Source organism: Pterocles gutturalis, unplaced genomic scaffold (assembly GCF_000699245.1).
Source record: "Pterocles gutturalis isolate BGI_N339 unplaced genomic scaffold, ASM69924v1 scaffold13519, whole genome shotgun sequence".
In the NCBI taxonomy this organism is placed as follows: Eukaryota; Metazoa; Chordata; class Aves; order Pterocliformes; family Pteroclidae; genus Pterocles; species Pterocles gutturalis.
The window spans coordinates 18,524-40,250 of NW_010133448.1; the positions used below are offsets into that span (position 1 = coordinate 18,524).

Consider the following 21,727-nt stretch of genomic DNA (forward strand, 5'->3'; position numbering starts at 1 on the left):
TTGAATGACTTTAGGTGGGCTGCTTTGCAATTGCTATTCATACTGGGTTAAAACAGAGAACATCTCTTCTCCCCAAGTCACGTAAAGGTCAGACCCTGTTGCTCAAATTGCAAAGTTATTCCCTCGAGAGTGATTTGCCCTCAGTAACCTAGATGCTCTCCACCTACTCATAATTCTTTCCCCAGAGCTCACGCTGATTAAAAGGAAAGAACAGTTCAAATACAGGTTTCTCTGTATTGCCTTGGTGAGTATCAATTTTTGTCTCTCCCTTTCATACTAAGCCTGTAGAGAGCAATGTAAAACTGCTGTAAATATGCTTTCACTGGAGAGCTGCCATTGTTTTAAATTATGAAAGTAAATGATTTCTGGCTTGTGCTGTTAACTGTATATAGCAGTAATACACTCATTCAGAGCTTCCCATTTTAATTCAGGTGCCCTGATCTCCAGCTTTTAATGATGCATTACAAGCTTGTACTTCTCTGACACCTAGGCAATTAATCATTGACACTCCTCAGTTCCCCAAAGTAGCTGGACACAATCAGACAAGAAAGAATCAGACTTGAGGGGTGGTGAAAATTTCTACTGAGCAACTACACTTTTTTTCACACTGTAAACTCTGCTTGACATTCACTGCTGCAAACATATTTTAGTGGAATTGCTGTTACTCTGCCTCTCCTTGCATCCTCCCAGGAGTTTTTGTAGATCAACATGACTTTCAAAAACAGGCAAAAAATGCTCTGCGAAGTTTAAAGGCTGTCAAGCCTTCTTGGCAACTTCCCTCCATGAGCGCAGCTGAGAAATGACAAACTTATCACCTGACTGGCTGGTGTTTAAAGCTGACTGCTTTTGATTAGGAAGCAATGAACCTTCCATTCCAGAGTTCGTTTTGTGTTTCACAAGCACCTCTTCACTGACAATTATGCAGTTGAACCAATTTGAATTTGATTAGTGTAATGCTACAGTTTTATTATTTGTAGTAAATACAGGCATCTTTTATGGTGTTAACGCACATTTAGGATCATTTCAGGATGGTTACAGACTTACTTTTATTTCTCATGTATTACTGCTTGACATTTTAAAAAAATTCAACAATAATATATGCCTGTGCTACACTTACTCACTTGTTGGGCATTGCTTCATATGTACTCACACTCTACTTCCTCTCTGCTCCAGTAGGAAGAATAAGATGAGAGCAGTCTTGCCTACCCAAGGACAAAGTACTGCGTCCTCAGCAAGAAAGCTGAGCTAGAAAGAAAGTTACTGTGAACTGCAACAGCTAACTTCTTTAATGGAAAACTCCTGTATTAAATTCTATGCTACAGACGTTGTGATTGATATTTCAACAGCTAGCGCTGTGGAAGAGCAGAGTCACTGGAGGTGCATGCATTAAACACTGAATTGCTCCTTCAATGTCATCAGACTTCACGAGTTGCAACACAAATTCTCTGGGAAGCTTGATACACTTTTATCTTCTGACAGCCTTTCAGTCATACGTCCTTTCACATTATTACGGAACTTCCAATAGTCTGCACTGTGGACCTCAGTAATAAAAATCCATTTCATGTCTGAAGAACACAACTTCCTTGGTCAGTCAGTTTAGACATAGAAGGGAAGAAGTGCATTTGACCAGAAAATAATGATGAGTGGAGTCAGCTGGCCAGGTCAATAAAAGCTAAAAATAATATTTGACTTTGAGAGAGAGTGCAGGACACAGCCTAAAGGCTAGATTCAGCTCTACTTACACATTTATTAACTCTGTATCAGTGCTATAAGGAGTGCTTATGAACCTACATGCTGCAGAGTGGTTACAGATGTAGTGGCAGAACTCACCAGTAAGATATATGATGAACAGCTTAATGTATTTAGTACTGGTATGGTCCACAGTGCCTTATATCTATTAGCTTCAGGCTGAATGTTGTCCAACATTTCCTTCTACCTGCCTTTAGACAACCGCATACACTTCCACTATTTATCTTCCTATTTGCTTACCTGTTTTCATAGATCATCACTGTATTGCACGAATGCAGTAATATATCCCAGTCATTAGGGATGCTTTTAGAAAAATAAAGTAGGCTCGCTTCAGCTGCAATTCAAGCTATTAGTGAAATATTAGTGTAACAGATGCATCTTCAGTACTTCTCTGGCTTTCATTAATATCAGCTGGCTGTTTCAAAGTCTGACATTTATTGATTTCCACAGTATCTGTGCAAAGATGCAAGACAAGAAGTGCAAAAAAGGTGTCTTAGGTGAGGATATTTAGATCTTGTGTGCTAGTGATGACTCATGATTTTTGAGAACCTGAAGTTGAGTCTAGTGAAAGCTGCAGGCTTTCAGCACTTCTGAAAACAAAGGTCTGTCTTCAGTGCTCAAATACAGATGGAAGTTCCTAATCTATCTTTTGAAAATATTGAGGGTTATCAACAGAAATGTCTTTTCCTAAGCAAATCCCATTTCATTAATAAAGAAGCAATTCAACAACAAAGCCACCAGAGAAAAGAATTAGCAGAGGTTATAGGAGTATAGAAAATCCACTTCTGGGAAACTCCATAGGGCAGTTTCCACGAGCTGAATGCTGCATGTGGGGAGCTCAAAGAGAAGGCCTTGAACGGCCTGGGCTGTTACAGCAAAGGTCGTTTGCGAAGGACAGCCCACAGCATTGGGCTGTGCTGCTCTACACCCACTTTTCAACCTCTTGCTCCACAGCAGAGCACTGGGCACAGAACAGGCTTACCCCAAACTCCAAGGACAAGCACATGTGCCAGGAGTTGTGTTCCCTCAGCTCTACATGATTTAATTAACTAAGTCTGGTTAATATGACACGCAATCTGTAGCTTGTAATGTAACTATCTCCCCCAACTTAAATTTAAAATTCTCTTCCTAAAAAGTTTAATTATTAAGGTTGGGATTAATTTCACCCAACCTCAAGTATCTAAAAGACAGCTACATGGCCTATGCCAAGCATCTAGTCCCATTTTCTAAACAGCAGCAGGCATTTCGTCCCACTTGTTTTTGACACATACCTGAAGATGGGCTAAATTGCCCTTTGGATTTGAATTGAGTACCTATGCACATATATATCCAGATGAAAAACAAGAAACTCAGAAAATGCAGAGGAAGTCATGGAAGCACATGAACATGAAGTTCTGGCTTGCTCAGGATGGGAAAAAAAAATCAGACTTCCCTTTCTTCCTTCACAGATTTCTGTTCACATTCTAGAAATATAAACAGGGTCTTCCACCCTCCTGAAACACTTTTTCACTTATTAAAACCTGAAGCTGTCAAGCCAGAAGGAATCACTACTCTGAGTTTCCAAGAACACTAATTCATTTTCTTTAGACAAAGACTGAAAATGATCACCTACTTCCAAGTCTCACTTTTAAGCCATTTTAGGAAATGTAGTCCAACAGTTAGAGGAGACTGGGCTATAAGTAAAGGTATTTTAGTTCTGATGAATAGCATTCTGCCTGATACAGAGGAAACAGCTTCCCCCTTCTCCTTCCATTTGCCATGTGCAAAGCACAAATAATAATAGAAGCATGAATCTTCTTATTACACATTGCTATAACGTGAAGAACATTTCTAAGAGCCCTAGATTACTATTTACAAAGTGTTAACACACTTAGCTATAGTCTAAGTTAACCCTTAAGAAACCTGCATATTTTAACCCATTTATCTCACTCACAGCCTACTTAAAACTAGAGTGTGAGTACTGTGACCTAGGGTTTATTTCCAGCTCTAGCTAGGAGGGAGGATCTTGAGAAACACACAGGTTTTTTTCTCGAGAGACATGTTAGGTTTGAATAGCTTCTGGCCACATTCTTTCAGCCCTTTCTCTGTAGAGAAAATTCTAAATCTAAAGCAAGCCATAGTTTAAATTTTTATTGCAATTTGCAGAGAGCAAGTCCAAAGATAGCATGGGTAAAAAAGTGTCATCACTTTCAGAACACACGATGACAAGGAATGGAGTTCTGTAAGAGGACTTCATGCTGTTCTGCACTGCAGGAAACTGAGCTTCAGGTATGTTTTCTAGTGTACAGTCAGAACGAGCACAGAAAGGACTGTGGTTGGACCAGAGGTATGGGAAGTGATGGTGTGTGCAGGATTGAGGCAGGTATTTCTGCTGCCACTATATGTAATCAGCCAGAGCATCCGCAGAGTAACTCCCAGTAGCAATTAATACTGCTTTTGATAGTTGCCTGAAATCTCGATGTTGCTAGCCACCGTCAACAAAGACCAAAAATGGTCGTTTCACATGCTGTTTGCTGAAGAAGCTCATTTCTAATAACCAAATGCATCTTTATATGACATATGGCTATAAATAAGCTTCTTACAGAAAAACACAACCTCTACATAAGTATTTAGTTTGGAAGATTTAGGAAATGTTAAATTTATACTTTCCAATATAATTAGATTATGTATACACAGGGGGACATAGCCTTTATTTACAGGACACCTTGCTACCTTTCTTTCCACAAGACCTAGTTCATCCCAGATATGAGATTGAATTAAATATTCATATCTGTCTGAGACACTAGTGGTATGACTCTTTTTTGTTTACTATTTCCTATACAAAATTCCACTGGTGTAGATTTATTTCCTTTCTTAAAAGTTTGCATTGTCCATTGTTTGTATCAACAATGCTCCAGTATCTGAACCCGATAAACATTAATAAGTGTATGTTCACAACAGCTTTTGAAGATACCAAGATCCTAGATTAACAAGTGGAGCACAGAGCAAAAAACCCCCAGAACCTGCAAAATTTGGTTTTAACGTGACCACCTCAATGAGTTAACTCATTCCAAGGGGAGATGATTTCTTGGAATATTTGGCATTTTAAAAAACTATATTCAACATACTGCATAAATACGGTTTGGTTATGATTATGTAATTTCTGTGAGAAAGGAGATTAAATATTATATTTCTTTACCACAGAAAGAGAGCATAGGAGTTTAGATACGTTATCAACCTATCCTGTCTCAAAGTAACATGCATCATAGGTATCTGTGTATGAGCCCTCTTCCAATGGAAAATATAAGGTGAGCTAATTTAAAATAAGCCTGTTTTTGCAGACTGGGGTAAGATGAATTATCTCACATCTGACATAAACCAAAAACATACAGACAAATACCACAGCTCACCTGATAGACTGGAAGATCACTTTACATGTGAATGTCCTAGAGAGGGTGCTAATGGCAGATCCAGAACACAGGGCTGTGTAGAGTCCCAGCCTGAGGCTGGTTTCTTCAGATCCCACTGATTTATTTCAAATTATTTTGAATACACTCAATTCCCCGAAGAACATTCAAAAGGTACAGTACTTCCCTAAGGGCTCCAAAAATCTGAAAATTAAGACAAAGTTGGGCAGACATATTCAATGAAGAACACAAAATTAGTTGTCACATTACTATTTTAGTTTAAATGACTTATGTAGATTAACACGGCATCTCTGTGACACAGGGTTATTCTGGATGACATAAAACTACTGGAAGACACCTTCTAACTTCTGCATGCTATGAAATTAAGCAGTTACAAAAAATAACAACATAATTTGCTACACAGTTCTGACATGTTCCCATGCCCTGCAAGAAACACAAGCAGAATGGATGAGCATGTGATCATCTGCGTAGGGTCCCTAAAATAATGAACGTGCACAACAGAGCAAACATGAGGAAAGAGAACAAACTAAAAACAGGCATTCTGGTTTTGCATGTTTGTGAAGTTACTGTATGGAACTTCAGTGATATAAATTTTAAATCAGCTTTCCCATTTTACTTCTTACTTTTTATAATGCTACGAATTTATGAAGTGCTGCCTTCAGTACCTTTTCTCCACCTGCAATCATCTGCTTGAGCTGAAGGCTCATGGTCCATGCACGGTAGTGTGAGCATGCTTTTATCAATGTTATAAAAAAGGAGGTTTGTGAAAGTGAATTTTATGAACACTAACACTCTTTATGCAGATAATACAGCAGAGTAATTATGTTCATCCTAAGGAAATTACTTCTGACTGCTGGTGTGGATGGGAATGGGAACTTGCAAGAACAGGTTCAGTTGGAGTTGTGTTTCAATTCCTGATAATATTCACATAATCAGGTGTATGAGAGACTAATTAAAATAAGTTCGTATTAAAATCAATAGATCGAGAGATAATTTCAAGATTTAGGTTGAAGAGTGAGGTATTTTTTTAAACACATTAGCTAGTTAGTCTCTTCAACCAGCCAATGGACAGAAGGTACATCCAGACAGTGTTTCAGAGTACCTGGCTTAAGTACTCTGAATTATTTTCTGTAAGTAAACACCACTCCACTCAATGTGTAGGTAGGGGAATATAGACATTTTTGTAGGGCTTCTATCAAGTTTACTGAGTTGGCAAAAAGTAACTTTTTGGACGTCTCATGATATTTTCTAAAACAAAGAGATTTACATGAAAGCATCAAAAAATAATTTCTGGGACCCTCAGGAGAATTCCCCCTAGCAAAAGCAAGTTCCTCTTACAATTTGCCCGAACCCTCAATTTGCAAACTGTGTAAACCCTCCCATAAACGTGGAGACATTTTTCTATGATGCAAAGTATTAGCTAGGTATACATGTCAAGCCTGCAAAAGAAATACTTAAAGTAAGCCAAGCACTCTGAAGTTAGATATATACAAATTACGGGCCAGTTAAACCCTAATTCAGCTCCTTCTATGTATACATTTGATGTAGTCTTCACAATGGTTGAGTTAATTTTTTTTAATGCTTGATTTCATGCATAAGAAAGGACACTGAAAGAACAAATAGTCAGTATTTCTTTCATGCTCATTACTCAATGTCTTGTTCCTTTTCTAATTTTCTTAACTCTTTTCAAATCCTTAATTTTTCTTGACAAAATTATGAATTTTGTGGTTGGCTTTCTGTGCCACGTGTGGCTATAGCATGTTAATTAATATATAATGTTAATAGTATGTATCTCATCAGTGTGACTAATTTTTGTTATATTTCTAAGCTAAAATAAACCATTCATCACTGTTACATAACCTAGGAAACCCAAGGCTTGATTTTTGAAACACCTAAGCTTAAACAGCACTTTGCACGGTCAGGCACAACTCCTGGTGATGCCACTTGTAATTCAGATAAACATCAGGTCCCAGGATTTTCTGTGAGACCTCAAGACAACAAGAAACAGCATTAACAGGCCTTTGCTTTGAGCAATTTGCCTGCTGTCACACAAAGCTCTGCAGGTGGAGATGCTGAAGAAGAATATAATCCATTCCTCTGTTTTAGTCAGACTCAGCTGTTTGGTTATGAAGCTCCCTCCACTTTTATTGTAACCCAAATCACTGCGCAGACCCCGGCACCTGGGAATGTCATCCAGTGGTTCTACGGATAAGATATGGACAGTTGGGCACACAACCCTTATACATTACCACAGCTGTCTACTTGTATATTGGGCAAGGCAATGGAGTTAAAAATACAGGCACTGGGAAGACAAATCTAAGATAGGATCATACTGGTGTTTAATTTGCCAATACAGATAGAGCTTCTACTTGTTCTACATATTTCTCCTGACCCCTCCACCATACACCCCAAGCATACATTTCTGGATCTGATAGAGAAACGATACTAGTCAGGACGGATACATGGTCTGATAAAGGAAGGCAGTTCTTAACACTGCCATGCATGAGAAACCAGAACTAGAGTGTGCTGTGACAAATATTTTGCAATATACTTTCATATACATTTGTTGATAAAAGAGGAACTTTTATAATTTCAAAGATGATCAAGATGTTGTCTTTTTCTGAAGTGCTTGGCACAAAAACCTTGGATTGACCAGATACCCACAATGGTAAATTTAATTTGAAATGGATACAGTTGCATTTATAGAAACTGTTGGTGATCTTAATTGTAGATAATATTACCAGCCATGCCAATAGTATATTTACAAAATAAATGAGACAAATGGATGCGTGACAGATTAAAGCTGTATACCTTACTTTGGAGTTCTGTATTTTATCTGTGAGAGCTCTGATAGAGAATGAGTCATCCAAGTAAGTCCATACCAGTAAGCATATCAGACCAATCTGGTACAAAATTATTTTATATTGAAAAATCCCAAACTGTTTTTTAGATCCTTATATACATTCTTAGGGTTATTTTTGGATGACTATGTATTGTAAAGCCAGGTGTCTTACTTCCATTAATCTAGCTAACTAGACTCCAAAGTAGAAAAAAAAACAATTCAGAGTCTAAAACTATCCCTAAAATGGTCAAAAATAGAACTTCTGTTATTTCTAGAATTGTAAGCACTATAAAGTTTAATAATATGTAGGTTTTTAGGGTTCAATCCTATTGTGCTCAGTGCTACAGGGAAGGTACTTGGTATTATCAGGAGTCTCAAACCCTTATCAGTGTTCTAAGATGTATGTCTTGCTCATCAAAGACATACAGCATGAGAAACCACGGCAACAGATAATGCAAATATGGAAAAATACAGCTATAATCTAAATGGAAAAATATAATAATAATAGGCTTCTTCAATGTAAATTTTGCATATATATGTATGCATATAAATTTGCATACCTATGTATGGATGCATGTACACATTCTGCTAGGTGCTTACCCAGTTGCCTAGTAAAGCCCAGAGGGCTTCAACTGATGATAGTGTATCTGCACCATGGATGAAAGAGTTCAGTTCTCAGAACAAATAACAGCTCTGATTACATCCTGTGTTTCATTTCCTGATGCAACTTCTTACTCTCACCTGCTGATTTGCTAATTACACTTTATTACATCTCTTTGACCTGCTGAGTGACCTTGGCCAAATCATTCAGCTTCACTGTTTTTCTAATTCTCCATTACCACGACAGAGAATAAAATCCTTCCTTCAGTGTGCATTTTGAGTTCTACACAGCAATTTTTTTAAAGTTCTGTAGGTGCTATTCAAGCTTCATGAGCTTTGCGGTATTCTTGGTGTTACCATAACAGATAGCTGTCTTTCTTTCAAATGAGCATCAGCTTCCCTTAAGCACGTATCCCACAGGCCTCCACAGTCTAGTGGGCAGCCCATCTTTGCCTCAGATCTGCAAACAAGTTCAGTAATGCTGTCATTAAAGACCATATAAAGAAAAGTATTGTGCCTCCTTCAGAAAGTTGTTAGTTCTCACTCCATGAAAATAAAGGGTTGACTACCATAAATGGATGAACGTGGTTGCCAAGTTGAAATTTGGAGTCATTGACAGTCACAAGCAAATACCTTCAACTAAGTATTTTTCTTGTGCATGGGAGAATTAGTTTTGATGATATAAAAAGTAGAATCTTGATGTTGGTATTGTAACTGAAGTACTCTTCCTGGGTCAAGGTTATTTCATACTGCCCACTAAGCGGGACATCACCTGGAATTACACAATCCAGTCCTTAACAGATATGCATTCTGTGTGAATTTAATGAATTTATAAAAATGATTGCAGATAAAGTTCTGAATTTCATGTTCTTTTTTTCATTCCTTGTTATCAGCATGGAATTTTAGTGAGTGAAACCTGAGTAAGATCTGAAGGATTGAATCCTCCATTAAAAAGCTACTTTGCTTAACTGGAATCCAACCTAAAAGAGCATTCCTGACAGTTGTTTGTATCTTTACATCATGGATTCTAATAGAGATATTAAAAAGAGATATAATGCTCAAAATACCGTACAGAATAGGAAAAAAAAAAACCTATCAATTTTAAATACTCTGAGGATATTAAGCAGAAGTCATATATTACGAGAGAATAGCAGCATTTCATTTGAATGAGAGTGACCTTGACTATCTTTTCTGCTAAAGCAGGTATATGAACAATTATGTTCTTCTAGGAAGAAGAAGGAAAAAAAAGGCAAAAGAGAGAAGCTGCATGAGCAAGACCTTCCCCCTGAATTTTGTGGTTGTACAGGATTGTTAGGAAGTTCAAGAAGAAATATAACGAGTTATTAGATGAGCAATGAATATGGAGTCTTAAGTGAATATACTAAATCATGATAGAAAATTTCTGCACATTTTGTTCTGTTTACTGTGCAGAAGAAAAAAAAAAAAAAAAAACCAAACCAGAATGATAAGAAGTCATAAATGAGCAGCTCAGCAGTTTGCACCTCTGACTTGTTAGTGGTAACACAGTGTGAAGGTCCTGTAATGCAAGGGCATATAACAAAGATATTCACTGTTTTCCTGTGAGTAAGTCATCCATCATCAGCTAATGCATCCAGCATGGCAAGAACAGTGCCAGACATTATATAAGCAAGTACTCTCACACTTTATAATAACACTGTGTAACAAGAAACTATGCCTCAAGTAAATCAATGGGGTAAAGCAGCAACATGAAGAAACAAGAAACATAATTTTTCAAAATTAATTCTACTCTTATCAGGGCACTCAAGCATTTCCACTATCCCACTACTACATTCAAATGTGGCTAAAAGGTATCAGAAAGTTCTGATCCTTTTTATACAGCATCTTGAAAAATTATTTAGGCATACAGAGGATTCTCAAAATCAACTACACAGCCTTTTATTCCTTTTTTTTTTTAATTTTCTTCAATTTAATACATGAATGACGACCTATACTATTCCAGCATGGGTGTGATCTTCCTCTAATAAACCTTCCTTCTGACTTGTAGATTTGAAATATGAAAGCCTGAAAATACTTTCTCAATAAATCTTGCTATTCTCTGGTAAAGCATCCTAGATTTCAAAGTCAATTCAATTATTTTAGGTAAGGAGGCATTTATATTTTTCAATAAGTACTAAACACAGACCTTTATTAGGATTTATATAAGGAAAATAAACCTCTGAAACAGTGACATGTTTTTAGTAGAAGTTTATAAAACTGCATTTCTTATGCTTAAGCTGACAGAGATTGCTTCTGTTTTGAGAATGAAAACTTTGTTCCAAATATGCATGATTTAGAGATGTATATCAACAATTTTAAAATGTTTTGCTGAGTTATAATATAAATGACTTAATCAACCAGAGATCATGAAAGGACAGAAGATCTTTCCTGTACTCATACTGGGAGCCACAGTTCATTTTTAGATTCCACTGTTTCAGAAAATAAATACTGTATACAGCACGTCTTCACTAAAAGATAACATATTTATGAGCAAAGCTCATGATTTGTCTAATAACTACGTACATCAGCAAACCTTTCAGTGGGAATAATTTTCCTTAATGTCTCCAAATGAATGTTAGCTCTGACCTAGAGGACCAGAAACAAAACCAACTGAAGAGAAAGGAAAGGCTTAATGGTTTCAAAGGTTTCAATCAGGTCCCAGTGAGCAATAATAATGACTAGAAAAATGTAATTAGCTAACAACAGAGTGGAAGGTGGTGATCATCTTTGAAGCCTTAATTGGTCTGAGGAAGTTACCTGTGTGCCTTTTCTGTCTCCACAGACCAATACAGTAAGATGGATAAGATGGATATCTTTTTGATAACTCTTGGGTTCTAATAACTGATGGAGGTCACAGAATGCATCTAAAGTTTTTAACGGAGGACAAAAGTCTTCAGAAGATATTAGTCTTGTTTTTCTGTTCAGCATTCAAATATTTTTTAGTTTTTCCTGTGATTTTACTTATTAATTAGAGTTCTTTTTGTATTTTGGCTAATATGACAACAGAGGATAACTTGAAATTGTTACAAATATGATCTTCATTCTTTTGACATATATTTAATTACAGACAGCCTTTACAATTTTTGTAAAGTAAAATTTTTTTTTTTTTTTTTGGTAAAAACTTTATAATCTCATAGTAAAACTAAATTTCTTTGTTTTCTAACCTGATAAAGTGCATCTACAAATTAACTTCCTGAACCTTAAAAATACATACATTCTGATAAAGTGGGTTCTTTATCACATAGGATGAATTTATAACCTATTCTATGATTCTGACTGCATGAACATTTCCCCAAACTACTTCATCTTCTTGCAATCTTGAGCTATTTACTGAAGTTCTACAGCATTATAAAAATTCAGTTTATACCTGCAGGAAAAACCTACTATTTTCTTTAATATCTTTGCTAGAAAGTTGTTAGTAAATAGATTCTGTAGGGAGATGATAATATTGTTTAGATTTGGTATTTGTTTTACAATATTACAGAAATAACAATTTTTTTGTCAAAATACGTAGCTGCTTAGGAAATTTAGGTAGAGTTTCTCAGTTACTATCTTTTCATTTTAGATAGTATCTTTCTGTAAAAGAAAAGAAACCTAGTAGTAAACTTTACAGAGTCTGAGGTATCTCTAAGTAGGTTGTACGGAGAACACTGATATCTGGTGATGTTCCTATTTAATCTTTATATAGTCTTGACTTGCTTCTTTCAGATGTCAACAAAAACTTTTTCTCTCTGATATTTAGCTTTTTCTATGCCTCTTCTTCACCACCATTTATAATTTTGTAACTGCATCATTTGACTTGCAAAACTTTGGATACGACTTCTTAGAAAGACAGTACACAAAAGAACACTCCTGCTGTTAAACGTGAAGGAAATACATCACTTATGTAGACCAAATTGGTTGTTACTTGAACACAATACATTATTTGCTTGTTCTTGATTTTAATCTTCAGAAAATAATCCTGGATGATATTTCATGAGGACCACCATAAATCCATATTCTCATGCCAAAAGGTCAAGCCTTTTAACCAGTACACTCATTTATGTTCATTATCCCAATTGTGGTCTGGCAGCTCCCTAGCAATGGAGAGACACAGACGCTTCCAGACTGCTGTGCTTAGTGACCAGGTCTTCACATCCATTCCTTCAGAGCTACTGTACACACAGGGATCTGTTTCACATGCCCTCACTAACATCAGTGCTACTCGCTTTAGAAGTCTGCACATGTTGAAGTATGATCAAGTAATTACTGCTGGGTTACAGATGAATGGGGCATGTGCAGTGAAGGACATCTCCTAGCTTTATGGCTACAGCTCAGTTATTCCGAATGGAGGTTGGGGGCCGTGTTGAGCCAGAAGAACAGCATTGTCAATATCCTCTGAGGTGAGGTCAGGTATACTGTACTTCCTAAGATTCTTCATTTATTCATACAAAGATTTAAGATCTTCAAACAGTGTAAGATAAGCTGTACAGGAAAGAAGCAGTTACATGGTGCTACTTCACTTTCTGATAAAGGTTGCTACTCTAGGGATATCTATTTTTTTCAGTTAGAATGGCTCTTGAACACATGCAACAAGTCTTCTAGACAAGACAGTCCAATAGTGCAGTTTTCCCCATCTTTTCCAGGAGCGTGTCCCTGGTGGTGCAGCTCTGTGGGTTCCGCTCCAGCAGGTGACAATGCTGTCAGCCCCTTGGCACTTTCTTCCTACTCTGTTTCCAGCTGGACTTGAAAATTGCTCCCTCCTCTCAGACTAAATTTCCAGCAAGTAAAGCTGTGTCAGTATGACATATGAAGCTGTAGATTCTATCACTGTGCCATCCACTCTACTATCTGATCAACATTTCAACAATGCAAACTAACAAATATTGCATAACTCACCTCCAAAACCCATCAGTTTTGAAACTGCCTCATTGTCCTATTCATAAAAAATATTTTTTTTGGGATGTGCATTCCTTGCATTTATAATGCCATAGCCTACCAATTTAGGGCAATAAGGGTTTTTTCATCCAGGAGTGCACATACTACCTACTATCTCATGAAAGCAAATAATTTTTTAAAAGTAGACAGCTCCATTTTAAAAAGAAGACGAAGAAAAAATACTTAGCTTGATGCTGCAGATGCACAACTGTGAAAATTTTAGTGTAATTTTTTAAAATAACATATTCTGCAGTTTTAAGTACTGAAAATTATAATGCATTACTTTGTTTTAGAGATCAAAATGGAAACCTTTTAAAGGCAATTTTGCTTTTTCAACTCTGGTTCTCTTTTCCAACATTTTTCTCTCATAGATTTGATATTAGGTTTTCTTCCTACGACAAACAAAACTACTTAGCATGTGAATTCATCCAAAGCAAATGTTTGTTTAGTGATTAGTGTCTTGGAATTACGTGTAGCACAGTGAAATTTTGCATTTTCTGATGATGCTTGTAAGTTTACTACAGGACCTGAGAATTATGGCTGACCTGACGTGGATGTATGGAATACATCACAGTTTTTCGTGGAAAACCTAAAGATGACTGTTAATTAAAACAACCAGACTCTCTCATTACTCTTTCACTAATTAAAAAGGTGGGTTTTTTTATTAAGTCGATATAGCTGATTAACTGTAACACTTCTTCAGAAACTGATGTGAAATACACTTCGTAGTTAGCACAGAACAGCAGATGCAGTTATGAGTAATTTTTTGTACTAATTCCCTGAAAATCAACAGAACAAATGTTTGCATAAACAGCTTCTTGCACTGACTTATTATCCTACCAGTTCTAAATAATTCTTGTATGAAAATAGTTCATAATGCATCATTTTACTGACATATTCTGCAATTTTTTACTCTACACAGTGGACTTTGAGACAATATTAAAGGACTCTGCTATAAAACTGTATTTATTGGAGTCCATCTTCAGAGTTCACACTAGTTATCCTCACATAAAAATCTGATGCACAAATGAGAAATTCATTTTATGTACTTTGCTCTGGATTGTACTTTGCCCTGGATCTCACATCAGGTATGACCTGCTCACAGTTTGTGTAATTAATCATTTCAATGAGGCATGTGAGCATTTCCTGAAATACTTATATGGTAAAATCTGCAATGTAATAATCTATACTTACAGTTCTACCAGAATGAAACTGTATGTATAGCAGCAGAGTGTATTTTTCATGTCTGTACAGATACAACATATACTGACTGAAGCACATTTATACAGCCCTGTGCAAGGTGGGTAGACGGAGGCTTTTTACTATTGTGGCACACTCACACTATATGTGACTGTAATATGCAAACAAATCCTGACGTTGTCTTATATCACTTTGGCTTGTAGAGTGGTTGTTGGACATAAATCAAACCAATTTATAAAGGTCTTGAGGTGACTGTTTGAAGAGGAAAATTAAGCCTTTTATAACTTGTTATACAACACAACTTGTGTCTCATAACTGCTGAATACACTGGTAGCTGGAAAATGTTAAATCAGCCAGACCATAATAATGGGAAAAGATGCAATAAAAGTGTCTGGGACTGTGTATTTGGTGTGCAACACCATTCTTGTTGTTTATTAACTCTTATCTAGTTTAACAATCATGAGAGAGCAAGCAGATTTGTACTTTTTGTACTATTAGGTTGGCACTACTTGGTGAGTGGACAAAGTCATATCAGAGCTGGTTTTTTTGTTTATGTTTCGAGCAATGACATTTTTCTTCAATCAAACACCTCATATATAATCTGAGCTCTATATAAGCTTACCCAAAATACACCTTTATATTTAAATGTATTTAATGGAGAAATATAGAAAGCTATGCCTTTATCCACGCCATTGCAAGGTAATACTATTAATATCTGTCATTCTAAAGCATAACAAAGAATCTACCAAGCAAAAGAATAAATAACAAACTCCTTGACTCTTTATAGATATTTTTGTCATACAAAGAAACACTAAATATTTTGAGAAGCAAAGGTAAGCTATTTTTCTATGCCTTGTGACTAGTTTGTTTCCAAAATATAGGCATGCTTTTATTAAACACCAGCTCTTGTTTTCAGCAGAAGCAGTTATGAAGTATACCAGCTTAATATTCACCAATACAAGGCCAGATGACAAGACTTCTTTCATTTAAATGAAGGGTATCATACCATATGAAAGCAAATGCTTTGATTGCCATTATACCATAATCACTATTCTGCTATGCAAAGAAACATTGATGGAAAGAATTTTTAATTTAGCTGAATATGTTTCTGTGTGTTAGGAAAAACAAGTCCACAGATAAAATAGGAAATAGGAAAAACCCTTGAGATGCGGCAGAGCTTACCTGACCACTTCTCAGCAGATCTGCTGCTTAGCTGTCCAATGCCTGCGAGGCCCTGAAACAGTGAGACAGAATAAACTCAATGAAACCATCATGCAGCCTACTAAACTCACTTTTAACACTTTGAATGACAAAACATATGCTTCATAAAGTATTCAAAAAGAATTAGCATGCAACTCCAGCTGCAAAAGATTTTGCTCACAAACAGGACAGCAATAGGCCTGTACTTTATTCTCATCAAAAAAGTAAACCAATCACATTGACAAAAAGCCACTATAAACAAAAAGACTGTATTTAAAGGATTAACAGTTTTGGCATCCCTACCATCAAGTCTTCTGTTGTTTTTTTCTTTTTTTTTCATCAAAATTTAGGTTATATATTTGTTGTTAGCAAGAGTTGCATTACTATTATTGTTAATTTTAGATCTGTTTATTACCTTGAGGGTTATATACTGTAGAATAATTTTGTTGTCGCTAGTTAATGTTAATTAGTTGTTTTAATAGCCTATATACCTATTTGTTATCTTTTGGTAGGTTTACTTTTTTAACTATCAGTAACTTAATAATTGAGAATATTTAACATTACTGATGCATACTCAAAATTACAGAGTTACTATTAGTGTTACCTGTTTAACGTTTAGTCATCCTTTGAGTCCTGCGACATATTTCCTTAATAATCATCAGCCATCAAGTCTGATAGTCTCAAAAGAAATATCAGCCCTCTAAACTGCCTTCAAGGGCGGTGATATTTAGCACTGAAAATTACAAATAAAGTTTTTGAAGTTGAGTACCAACAACTGGGCAGTGACACTGATGATTTGTTTATCAAGACAAATTGTTATATACTACGAAAAATGCAGTCAACGCACTCTTCTGAGTGAAAACAAATAGGTGAATCTATGCAATGCTTACATGTTGAATGGGATATTTAATGTGCGGGGAAACTCAAAGGTTGAAGAACTAGCATTTAGACAGTCTAACAGTGGTAAGTGGCAATCTTACCTCTTTAAACTCCATTACATTCTCACGAGAGACATGCTAATACAAACAAGTCAATCAGAGTTTGTGTTTAGCAAGATCAAGCTTAGAGGATTGTTTAAAATCCATTTATTGTTCTAAAGCATTTTTTTCCATTAACATGTTATACATTAGTGGATACTAACCATGATTCATGTAACAGTTTAGTTTGTTAACTTTTAAATTATTTAACAACCAGAAGTTATTAATACAACTTTTAAAGTCTTACACAAAAAATCTTAAAACAGGCTTGGGTTCATTTTTGTAATTATTATATAAAAAACATTTTAGGCATCTCTTGAAAAAGAAATAAAGCAGGCATTTAAAGCTAGAAAACAAGTAATTCCAAATTTAGTTTGTTACAAAAGGTTTCAGCTTTATTGACAAATTATGGCAAACATATTTGACAAAATTATGGTTTCCTATTTAGAGAAGCTTACACATGGAACTTTATGTGATTTTTTTTTAACAAATACAGGTTAAAACACTGAACAAATTCAGTTAGCTACATACATACAGTAGCTGCTTGTTTTCAACCCCATTAAAACAGCATTTAAAATTAAATTTACAAACTTAATACTGAACATCTTAATCTAAACTAACATATATTAAAAAAGACAAGTTAAAACATCTTATCTACAGCTTGATTATCGTCTGTTTCAAGAAAAAAAAGGAAAAAAAAGAATCATATTACAGTCTTTCAGCAACCCTAAACAAAAACTCAGCCTTAGCTAGTATGTAGAGAGACTCAAGATCTGTAACAGTGTCATGCTTTTTAAGTTACACACAGCAATGAATACAACCAACAGAACATCATATTTGAATGGTTTATAGACAATGTTTGCCAAAGGTTTTTTGTTTCTGTTTTTTTTTTTTTTTTTTTTTAAGTCTGTGTTATAAAATAATACTAATGCCAATGTCACTCCAATGTTATAGGAAATACAAGTAGTACATAGGATAGTAATGAGCAGTAATCCCTAGGATAGAAAAGAAATGGACTATTACTTGTCTTGTTGCTGTTTACGTGGAGACCACAGGCTATTAATTGTCTTTGAGATGAGGTCACAGATGAGGAGGACCTTCAATATCTACCATAGGGGTGCTCCCTGTAACCCCCTCTGGCTGACCTTGGAGGTGGTGCCTTTAGGCTGGAACGGGTTGTGGCCCATTTTTCTTGTGCTAAAAACAGAAGAGAAAAACATGTTTTGTAAATATCTAAACTTGAAAGAAAGAAGTGGTAGCACTGCTAATGGCTGTCAAAATTCTCAGGGGTTTTGGCTGAAAGCTTTAGAAAAATAAAATGAGGATGGTGTTATGATCCATTTCTTTATCCTCCCACAAAAACTTACAGAAAACTAACCTTTTACTTCTCCACATAGGCAACCTGTCTATCTTAGGATGAAAAAACCTTCTCACTTTCAGCAGATTTCTACTGTGGTGGCAGTACAGTCAGCTCTGGAAAAATCACTGCCAGCTCAAAATTTATCTGATGTTTTGAGCTTCTAGCATTTAAGCTAAATGTGAATAACATTTAATGCAGTTGGTGTGTTAATAAGATGAGGAGTTAAATCAAGATAATAGAAATACATTTGATTTTGTACTTCCTTTTGAGACCAAAAGAAAGAAAATAATGGAAGAAAAATAATGTGTAGAAATTAAGCTACTACATTAAGCAAAAGAGTTTTGCCAAACAGTGTTTACTTTACATTATCTTTAGAATACCTTTTCAAATTTTTGAATTCACATTTTCTCACACCCCCCTCCCCCCACCCAGAGAAGGTATTTCTGGAAGTTAAGGCTTCGAAAGGAGCAAGCAGGAAGCTACCTACAGTTGTGGTCCAGCAGTTGGACCCCAAACTTGAACTCAAATCAGCTAGTGCATCATCAAATGATTTCTGGTTTTGTTCTCCATTGACTTCAGTGGACCACACACACACATGTTGATTAGAATGCAAATGCATACATCATAGTACATTATTTTATATCACATGCAACACTACCCCTTTTGCAACAGTCATAGGATACATTTGACATACACATGTTCACGAGGAAGTTTCAAAATCTCTACATGCCTCCCCAAAGTTACACGATATTCTATGTCTTTGTAATGAAATATAAAAGCTATTCAGAAAAATCAGTGTGGCAAATGTTGGTTATTTTACATATTGTTTTATTTTATTGGGGATCAGCATGTTTGTATTACAGGTATGCATAGCATATTAATGTCTGTAAAATACAAAAGTAAGGGTCAAGCCTTCTGAGGCTAGGGAAAAAAAAGAACACTTCTTAAGGTGCATATTATACAGAGACTGAAAAGAGAGGAGTTTAAAAGATCGGAAGGGGACTTGAAGCCAGTGGAAAAAGGAAAGGAAGATTCAAACTGATGGTGAAACAGTTTATTTGCTGTTGCTATCAAAACAAAACTAACTGATTGGTATATTAAAATAGATTATTTTCCCTAAGTCTGAAGTGGGGCTATTTTATTTCATTTATACATAGGTAACACAGTAAGAAGCTGAACCATCCAGTCTTGAACTACTGATGAAGATTTGAAACATCGAGGTCCTTGCCTCATAAATTTAAAAATTGAGTTTTATCTATTTTTTAAGAGGTACATAATATTTATGGCTTGATCCATGCAAAAATTTTTTAGTGCAGGTTGAAGAAATTAACATTTCAGAACATATTTTCCATGCTCAGGTCTTGTCTTAGACTTTTGCTACTCCACTCAGCCACCAAGTATTGAAATGAGTATTCCTGACTCAGCATGGTCAATAAGATTTATCTATATGGAATATAAACATGGAAATTGCTGAACCCCCAGGTATAAGAGGATAAGATGTGAGCCAACGTGCGACATATTAGCTATTGTGAGCAGGGACAATTGCTCATAGCCAAGAAGAATATATTTTTACTACATTTATCACGTTACATACAACTTTCTAATTTATTTTCCAATAAGCCAAGCAGAGATGCTCTGGAGTTCAATCTGATGCCTGATGTACCTGTAGAGTGAATCCAACCTCAGATAATTTTTCTTTTTTTCTCGTATTCCGTTCTCACTACTGGAAAGAGAAACTGGGCTTTCAAGTGTCAGGTCACTGCCACAATGTAGTGATGGTTTCCTAACTTTTTGAAAGTAGTGCGTCTCTTGCAATTCACTCAAAAGCATTGAAGAATTTTGTTCAATTTTTTTAACAGAATGACCTAAACAAGAGAATGGAGCTTTCTATGCAAAATAAAAGATAGGCTAGTACATGAGAACATTAAAAATCAAAATTGTATTATTCATACATTTCAGTGAAGTCTAACTATACTGCCTTAAATTTAGTCAGCTACTTGATTAATGGAATGATGGCCTCTAATACAAAAAGGAACAGAAAAAAAATCTTCATTAAGTCATGTCAAAGACACTGGTGACTAGAGATACTGCCAATGATGAAGCATCAATTTTTTTCACCCAAAATTATCACAGGGCAGAGTATTACGTACGGATTGCTTGGGGTAAGATTATTTATTAAAGTAAGTTTTGAATGTGAGTGGTTAGTTGGGCCATCAGATCACAGACCAGATTGAGCCTGACCAGCAGTGTAGGCACACACAATATTATCACATGTTGGCATCATGTTGAATTATGAATCGGAGAGGACGCTTATTTTCTTCCTCTTATCTTCTGATGACTTTCATCTGCTCCTCTGGGTACAGATGTTACTGGCTCACTAACACCCTCATCTCAGATACTCTTTTACTGAATTCAACTCTTTCATGAATTTGCCCCTCCAATCACATCAGAGCTGTCAAAGATGTTTAAAGTTTTGTGATGCAGATTTCTTTGCAGTTTTGGTTTAAGATAGTCAAGCATTGGTAATGTACTGGCTATTATCCTAGTATTATATATCTACTGACCTCCTTGATGTCCAAACTTCCTTTTAAAAAGGGATAAAACCATTGTTGATGTTAAGAAAGAATTATTCCTTCTGGCCATTTGCTTTTGAACTTTAAAAGTTGCCACTGCTTATTTTTAATTTTTTTACAACATTTAAAGACTTTTAAGACTTTAAAAATTCTCTCTGAATAAATGAAATTCATCATATATGCACTTTCATTTAGTAGGAAAAAACCCACAATAGCACCCTCAGAAAATTAGAATACCTGCCAGTTTTTTTACCTAATTGGAGTATCTAATATTGCTACAGATCTACAACCGCAAAAAATGACCTATATTCCAAAGACTCTAGGAGTGAGCAGAGGTACAAGAAAAAATGGTTAACTGAACTGAAGCATTTTAGTTAATGAGCTTGTTGTTTTTTAATGGGCATGATTTTATTCCTGGTATCTTGTTTTTGCTCATTACTGATGACTTTTGCGGCCAGTAAGAAAATAATTAGCTGACTCTAGACTAAAATACTGAGTGGTTAAAACAGGTATCAAAGATTGTTTTTGTAAAAAGATAACGCTCTACGAAAACAGAAAAATGAAAATATAAACCATAAAAAGCCTGTTAAAATTCTGAAAGCTACTTCTTCTCTGCAAGATGTTTTCTCTGCAGTGCCATTTCATTATCTTGTTGCCTGGGGGTGTGAGGGGAAAGCCTAGGGAGAGGGAATGTCAGCTGCAGAGCTGAAGTGAAGCTCAGGCTAGCACGTACTGGGAGTGGACATCTCTGGAAAAGATCTGGTAGCAGCTGATCTGATCTTGCTATGGAACAAGAAACATTCCTGTTGTGATTTTTTTTTTTTTTTTGCATTCCATTTATTTTCTTTTTCTTTGAGCTGCTCAGGATGTTCGCTTGTTGAATA

The 21,727-nt window shown here is 35.8% G+C and overlaps 1 protein-coding gene across 1 annotated transcript in view; it reads right to left on the reverse strand.

The window, feature by feature from the left end:
• Positions 1-17,001: 17,001 nt before the first annotated feature.
• The window catches only part of LOC104467454 (KH domain-containing, RNA-binding, signal transduction-associated protein 2-like), a gene marked incomplete at its 5' end in the record, with an annotated part of 101,391 nt that continues 96,665 nt past the window's right edge, over positions 17,002-21,727 (reverse strand). The window contains one exon of the mRNA XM_010081238.1: positions 17,002-18,107. Coding sequence (XP_010079540.1) covers positions 18,010-18,107 — 98 coding nt within the window. The remainder of the gene's footprint in view (positions 18,108-21,727) is intronic.